Here is a 7,931-nt window from a genome sequence, read left to right on the forward strand (position 1 = left end):
ACTCCACTCTCTCTCACTCAGTTGGGGTGGGAATCCAGGTATGGTGGCATATGGTGGCCTTCTGAATCCAGTGGACAAAGTGATGATGAGACCTCTGGACACTGTCTTCTTGCTCCTGCTTCTTTCCCTCATGTTGGAAAGTGTATTGACTATTTGACTTCATTTTTTTTTCTGTGAATTTCTAGCTCATATTGATTGAGCTTTTTGTCTTGTCCTTATTAACTCACAGGAATCCTGCATGTATCGTGAGTGCTAATCTCTTACTGATTTGGGCAGTGTGCCTTCTCCATCCATGGCTTGCCTCTTTGTGGCTTTGCTATGGTGGAAGTGGTTGTTCTAAAGAAACTTTATTTTAATGCAATCAAATTTATGTTTATGCAGTATGCTCTGGTGAGTCTGGATTCAGAAATGTGTTACTACCTTAAGATCATATTATAATTTACAAAATTTTTCTAATGTTTTTGAAATTTTGCTTCTTACATTTAAGTTTCTAATATATCTGGGATTATTTTTATGTATGGTGTGAAGTAGTGATATAATGTTATTTTCCCCTTATGGAAGGAAAACTACCTTAGCAGCATTACTTGAAGAGTCTGTATTTTTTTTCCACTGATTTATAGTGCCACTCTGTCAGTTACCAAGTCCTCTTTATAAATGTGTCTGTGTCTAGGCTCTCTATTTTCCTCCACTGGTTTATTGGTTTACCTTCATAAAAATGCATTATTTGTTGTAATCAATGTAGCTGTATGGTAAGATTTGATATGTTATAGTGAATTCCTGTCTTTACCATTTATATATATAGTGATATTTCAATAATGAATGATCTGGGTTAGGAAATAAATCTCTTGTAGGTTAATTTAAAAACACTGGAAGGATTAGAATTCCTCTTTAAAATTATTTTTGGCTTTTAGATGCACTTCTTTGAATGTGATACCATGTTATTAGGATTATTAGGACTAAACTGGGGTCTTGAATAAGACCTGATGTAAGTTTCTTAAATGGGCTGTCATGACGAATTTAATTGGATGAGACATCTTTTATTTGATCAACAAATTTATATTGTGTATGCATTAATTATCTGACAGATTCTTGTTCTACAATCAATGAAATAATTAGAAATAATGATGGGATATGTAGACAAGCAGGGGATACAGAGTTAAACAGATCAATATGCACAAAATTATGAAGGCCGATGAGATTTCTGATATTAGATAATTTGCTTTGTTTCAAGAGGACAAACTCTGGAGTCAAAATGCTTGGGTCCAAATCCCAGCTTCTCCTTTTCTTACCGCTGTGAGAGTGAGACTGTCTGCCTCAGCTCTCTCATCCGAAAGGTGGAAATAATAACAGTACCAATCTAATTCATATACTTAAGATTGTTGAGTCACTTACTGCATGTAAATTATTAGACCAGGGCACAAAACAACATTTAATAAACATTAACTACTAATATTATCATTTACAGAGACTGGGACCACATTGAGAAAGAAAGTGGTTGTATATCCTAAGCTATACTTCTTTTACATTTATTCAGCAAAATATACATAAAATGTAAGAAAATATGAAGACATTCTCTAAATCAAAAGAATGTCTCTATTATGCTATGTCACAACTATCATTTTTTTAATTCCAAGGAATTCCACCTTTTCCTTCAGCTTTTTCCACCAGTCTGCTCCAGCTAGGGTACCAGTATGAGGAGGGAGAACCAGAGCAGCGTGTCCCAGTTCCTCCTCCTGGGGCTCCCCATCCCGCCAGGGCAGAAGGGCCTATTCTTCACCCTGTTCCTGGGCATGTACCTGACCACGGTGCTGGGCAACCTGCTCATCATCCTGCTCATCAGGCTGGACTCTCACCTGCACACGCCCATGTACTTCTTCCTCAGCCACTTGGCCTTCACTGATGTCTGCTTTTCATCTGTCACTGTCCCTAAGATGCTCACAAACATGCAAACCCAGCACCTATTTATCCCCTATGAAGGCTGTATTTCACAGACATATTTTTTCATACTCTTTGCTGATCTGGACAGTTTCTTGATCACATCAATGGCTTATGACAGGTATGTGGCCATCTGCCACCCTCTGCAGTACACCACCATCATGAGTCAGAACGTTTGTGTCATGCTGGTGGCTGGGTCCTGGGTCATTGCTTCTGCTTGTGCTCTTTTGCATACCCTCCTCCTAGCCCGTCTGTCCTTCTGTGCTGACCACACTGTCCCACACTTCTTCTGTGACCTTGCGGCCCTGCTCAAATTGTCCTGCTCAGACACTTCTCTCAACCAACTGGTAATCTTTACTGCAGGATTAACAGCCATTATGCTTCCATTCTTATGCATCTTGGTTTCTTATGGTCATATTGGGGCCACCATCCTCCGGGTTCCCTCTGCCAAGGGTATCCGTAAAGCTCTGTCTACATGTGGTTCTCATCTCTCAGTAGTGACTTTGTATTATGGGGCAATTATAGGTCTATATTTTCTTCCTTCATCCAACAACAGCAATGGCAATAACATAATCGCTTCATTGATGTACACAGTGGTGACTCCCATGCTGAACCCCTTTATTTATAGCCTGAGAAATAAAGACATGAAAGGGGCACTGAGGAAATTCTTGCATAAGAAAACATCCAGCTGATACTTTCTTTTTCATGTGATCATATTTCCTTAATAGCATGTAAATATAAATTATTAAAAGCAGAGCTCACTTGTCTTCCTTCTATAGCTAATCAATCACAAACCTTGGCTGACATTATTCTTGGACTTGTTATGGGAATAGTAAAATAGGATGTGCTTTATAGGACTTAATTTGCTCTTTTTTTTTAATAATGGGGACTATAAAATACTTGGAGGATACCTTGTCACTTTGGCTGGTATCATTAAATAGAAGCTGCCAGGGCTGGTCCTTCCCCCAATTTTTAAGTTGTAAAATGTGTTTGGCCTTTCACACCTTCATTTTCAAAGAATTTTTCATTTTGGTGATGATATGGCGTCTTCTCCCCCAGGCACCCACACATCTAGGGACTCTGAGCCCTTCTATAAGTTTAAGGGAGAACATATTAAATCTTACTCTCCTTACATAATAATTAACACACTGCATTCCTGTCCTTTAGGATTATATCTCACACATCCTTTCTCTCCAACACATGCAGATATTCAGCAACAAAATAAATGTCACATTCATTGTCTCAGGTACCGGTCAGAAAGCTTAATATGCATTAAAGCTATCTACTTTAATCCTGAGAACAACCCTAAGAGGTATGTAGGGAGAACTCAGGCTCAAAGAGGCGAAGGACAATTTATAATTGCAGTTAGTGAAATGAAAACTTGAATCTTGGCTGTCTGACTCCACAGCGATTCAGTCAAGAATAATTCTATAGAATGCTGTGTCCTGAGGAGGAATAATCAGCTCAGCCCAGTGGCAGAGATTATATGAAAAACTCCCCAGGGAAAGTGCTGCTTTATCTGAGACTTAACAAATCAGAATTACCCAGACACACAAAGTCTTCTCTCAGCCTGATGGTCAAGGCAAAGGGAGCAGCCTTGAACTAGAAGTTCCAACAGAGGCACCATGATTTCAGAGACACCAGATACCAAAGGGAGTTGTAAGGCACACAATAAAGATATTTATAGGAAATACCCTGTAATCAATTTCATAACTCTTGAGCGTCTGAACCTGGATCTAAAATGCTAAGAGATGGAGGAGATGAGAGGTTCTTGTAAAGATGTTTCTTTTGGATAAAGCTGAGCAGTGAGTCCCAAAATCTCCCTTTGGGGGATGTGCCTTCCTCCTCACCTTAAACTTGGAGAAGCTTCAACAGCACCATTTAGAGAGTTTGATATACTATATCCCCTGTTTTTATGACTGTGAAGAGCAATAGGAAAGATGAAATGGGAGGCGAGCAAGAGTGAGAGTGAGCAAGAAAGAGAATGAATTATATTTGAGAAACACCTTCACTTATTTTCATAGTGGGGCAATAAAAGCATGTTTCCTATGGACCACAGGTGGATTATGTGTGAGAGAGAACTGATATGCAACCATTTTCAGTTCTTCCCAAGAAAACCCATTAGAAAGCCTGGGAGATTCCAAGAAAGAGTAAGAGATCAGTAGGAGATGCACCACCCCAGAACCAGGGGCTAGGAGGGGAAACATTCACAGGAAGAAAATATACTTAGTCCTTTAGCTATGTCACAGAGGATTTGTGGGAAGGCAGTCTAGTATGGAAGTCTCTGAACATCCCCTGGCCTGGAAGTGACAACAAAAGAATGAATTAGTTTTAACAATCATCCAGGTGGAGAGAAGTCAAACCTCTTTAATATGGTAGCAACCAAAGAAGAATATTATTGTCACCCCTCTCTCACTCTTGCTTCTATGCCCCATCCCCACAAAGGTGGGTACAATAAATGCAACTAGACTTCAGAAAAATGAGAAAAAAGGCAATATGCAATTCTGACAACTTCCTGGATCTCAGATTCTTGCCTGGCAGAAAGAAGTGATAAAAAGGGTTGGTTTTTAAGATTGAGGGGTTGATCACTCAAAAGTAAAAAGAAATCTGTGTGTTGGATGGAACAAGTAAATATTTCTGTGAATTAAAAAATATGTAGATTTTTTTCATCCAGTATTTTATTTCCAAGTGTTCTAGATTCCAAGTCTGAAAGAGACCACAATTCATCTCATCATTCCCATGTCCTTAGGAAAAAAAAATAGGGAAATAAACTATTTTTTTATAGGATTTTTAGATATTTTAGTTTTTGTTAGAGTAGGTATATTCCAGGGTCCTTACCCTGCCAATCCTGTTGATGTTAGTTTAGAACAGGGGTGGGAAACCTTTTTTCTGCCAAGAGCCATTGAGATATTGATAACCACCCGTAGGCCATACAAAATTATCAACTTAAAAATTAGCCTGCTATATTCGGTCAAACATTTAATGAACTCACCCCTAATGCCTTGGCAAGCCAGACCAAATGATTTTGTGGACCTTTTATGGCCAGTGGGATGGACAGTCCTCACCCCTGGCTTAGAATAATTAGTTTTATCACAAAATATAATATACTTCAGTGCTTTTGAGAAATGCTTCAAAGTTCTATTTTCATTTCAGTGATCTGAAATTATAAGCACTTCCTGGGTCATCATAACAATCTCCTTATAATGGAGATCCAAATATCTACTAATTGTGAGCTTGTAATGTTCCAATTCTAATCTATACTAATAAAAGGGTATTATGTTAATTAGACTGGATGTCTTCTGGATGTCCTACCTGACATCTTTCCAGACAAAGCCAGGGTGGTGGGGACCAAGGCAGAGTCAGTTAGGGGCGATCAGTCAGGCAGGGGAGCAGTTAGGGGATGATCAGGTCAGCGGGGGAGAGCAGTTAGGCGTGATCAGAATGGCAGGGGAGAGCAGTTAGGGTTGATCAGGCTGGCAGGAGAGAGCAGTTAGGGGCGATCAGGCTGACCGGATTGTGAGAGGGATGTCTGACTGCCGGTAGTCCAACATCCCCTGAGGGGTCCTGGATTGGAGAGAGTGCAGGCCGGGCTGAGGGACCGCCCCCTTTACACGAATTTTGTGCATTGGGCCTCTAGTAGATATAAATAAAAATACATTACAGAGCAATCTTGGTCATCATGTTTTGTTTTGTTTTGATGTACTTTTGAGATATTTTATGAAGATTATTAATTTAATCTACCATGTATTTCAAAGAAACATTGAAAGTGATCATAAGAAAATGGGGAAATATTTAGATGTTTGGCTATCAGTATTTTTCAGTGGGGGTACTCTTAACACTTTGAATAGGGCAGTCCTTTGTTGGGCATGATGTCGTGTGCATTTCAAGCCATTCAGCAGCATTGGCCACTGACCACTAAATGCTGGTAGCAGAGTCAATCATTGGATTAACCACACATGCTCTCAGAACTTCTTAAACTCCATTGGAAATTTAAAATACCTGGAAAAGTTCACTGACATTGTTTTAAGTTATTTTGTTAGCTTAAGATATTTTGGGGGAAGGCTAAGAATTAGTTCTAGTACTTACATACAAATTAAGTGTGATTTTTTTTAAGTGCTTCTGATTAGGGTGAGACTAAAGCAAGGCACAAGAAGCATATGTGGCCGAAACCGGTTTGGCTCATTGGATAGAGCATCGGCTTGCGGACTGAAGGGTCCCAGGTTCGATTCCGGGCAAGGGCATGTACCTGGGTTGTGGGCACATCCCCAGTAGGAGATGTGCAGGAGGCAGCTGATTGATGTTTCTCTCTCATCGATGTTTCTAACTCTCTATCTCTCTCCTTTCCTCTCTGTAAAAAATCAATAAAATATATTTTAAAAAAGAAGCATATGTGTAAAATTTGCCTCAAGTGCAAAATTTGAGACAGTTCAAAACTTCAGTAATTAAAGCAAATATTACTTAAAGATTAATTTTTAATTAAGATGAGCTCAATTCACTCTTTTACCAAATTAAAATTAATACCAAAATATATGATTGACAAAATAATAAAATGTAAATAAAGACAGAAACTGATCCTGTACCTGCACAACTCAACCTCCTCACCCTAATCCTGCCTAATTCCTTAGCAGTCTTCCTAAGGTGTGTTGTATCCTTTTTCTCTGGCATCTTCATGGGTTTATTCTTTGCCTTTGGTTTTCTTTTTACCCTTAGTTATGATGTGTGTAGGTACATTTCTTTTTTTTTCAAATTTATCTTTCTTTCAGTTTGCTTAACTTCTTTCTTGATCCTGTAAGTTGATGCTTTTAACCAAATTTGAGAAATGTTGAGTTTTTATGTTTTTACATGAATTGTGTGCCCCATTCATTATAACCATTTTTCTTTTATGTAATGAACATACTTATGATAACTACTTCCACATATTTTTTGGTCAGTTTCAGTGTCTATGCTTTCTTGTGATCTGTTTCTTATGACCCTTTCTTGACATGATGCCCTTTTGTTTACTTCATATGTTTTGTAATTTTTCAATGTTTATTGAAAATTTTGGAAGATGCATTTTGTATGAAGCATATTTTAGTTTTAAAGGCGCTCAGTTTTGTTCTGGTAGATAGTTAAACTACTGGCAGAACCTTTTTAATCTTAGATTTTGGAGAGGAAAGGATGTTCATTTGCATGTGCAGGATGAGCAGGTCTTATACCCAAGGAATAGGGAGAACAGTGCTTATCATGGGGAACACGTTCCTCTACTGAATATACTTCCTAGAGCCCCTTTCATATCCCGATTCCTGAGACTGTAGATAAAGGGATTTAGCATGGGAGTGACCAGGGTGTACAATACAGCCACAATGACATCCTTGTTGTTGGAGTTGTTGGATGAAGGAAAAAAGTACAGCCCAATAATTGCTCCATAGTACAGAGACACGACAGAGAGGTGGGAGCCACATGTGGACAAGGCTTTGCAGATGCCTTTGGTGGAGGGGACTTTCAGGATGTTGGCCCCAATACGGCCATAAGAAGAGCGTGTGCAAAAGAGCACTAGCACAAGATAGGACCCAGGACACAATTACTAGCAAAAGACACAGGCTCTGACTCATGATGGTTGTATAGTGGAGGGGATGACAGATGGCCACATATCTGTCATAGGCCATTGAGGTGAGAAGGAAGCTATCAAGATCCCCCCAAAATAAGAAGAAGTACACCTGGGAAATGCATCCAGCATAGGAGATGGATTGATCCTGAGTATGCATATTCATGAGCATCTTTGGAGCTGTGACTGATGAAAAGGAGATGTCAGTGAAGGCCAAGTGGCTGAGGAAGAAGTACATGGGCGTGTGCAGGCGAGAGTCCAGCCTGATGAGCAGGATGATGAGCAGGTTGCCCAGCACCGTGGTCAGGTACATGCCCAGGAACAGGGCGAAGAACACGCCCTGCTGCCCTTGCGGGATGGGGAGCCCCAGGAGGAGGAACTCAGACACGCTGCTCTGATTATCCCCCCTCAT

General features: G+C 39.8%; 2 protein-coding genes across 2 annotated transcripts in view; one reads left to right on the forward strand and one right to left on the reverse strand.

Annotated features, from left to right (window-relative positions):
- LOC102757266 (olfactory receptor 3) overlaps positions 1-2,627 on the forward strand; it is a 21,491-nt gene extending 18,864 nt beyond the window's left edge. The window contains exon 3 of the mRNA XM_006771241.1: positions 1,691-2,627. Within this exon, the coding sequence (XP_006771304.1) occupies positions 1,691-2,627 (937 nt within the window). The remainder of the gene's footprint in view (positions 1-1,690) is intronic.
- Positions 2,628-7,156: 4,529 nt separating this feature from the next.
- LOC102757553 (olfactory receptor 50-like) lies at positions 7,157-7,931 on the reverse strand. Its single transcript, XM_015568755.1, is given in 2 exon segments — positions 7,157-7,447; positions 7,449-7,931. Coding segments are annotated over 2 exon segments (774 nt in total).

The sequence above is a fragment of the Myotis davidii genome, unplaced genomic scaffold (genome assembly GCF_000327345.1).
Source record: "Myotis davidii unplaced genomic scaffold, ASM32734v1 scaffold64, whole genome shotgun sequence".
In the NCBI taxonomy this organism is placed as follows: Eukaryota; Metazoa; Chordata; class Mammalia; order Chiroptera; family Vespertilionidae; genus Myotis; species Myotis davidii.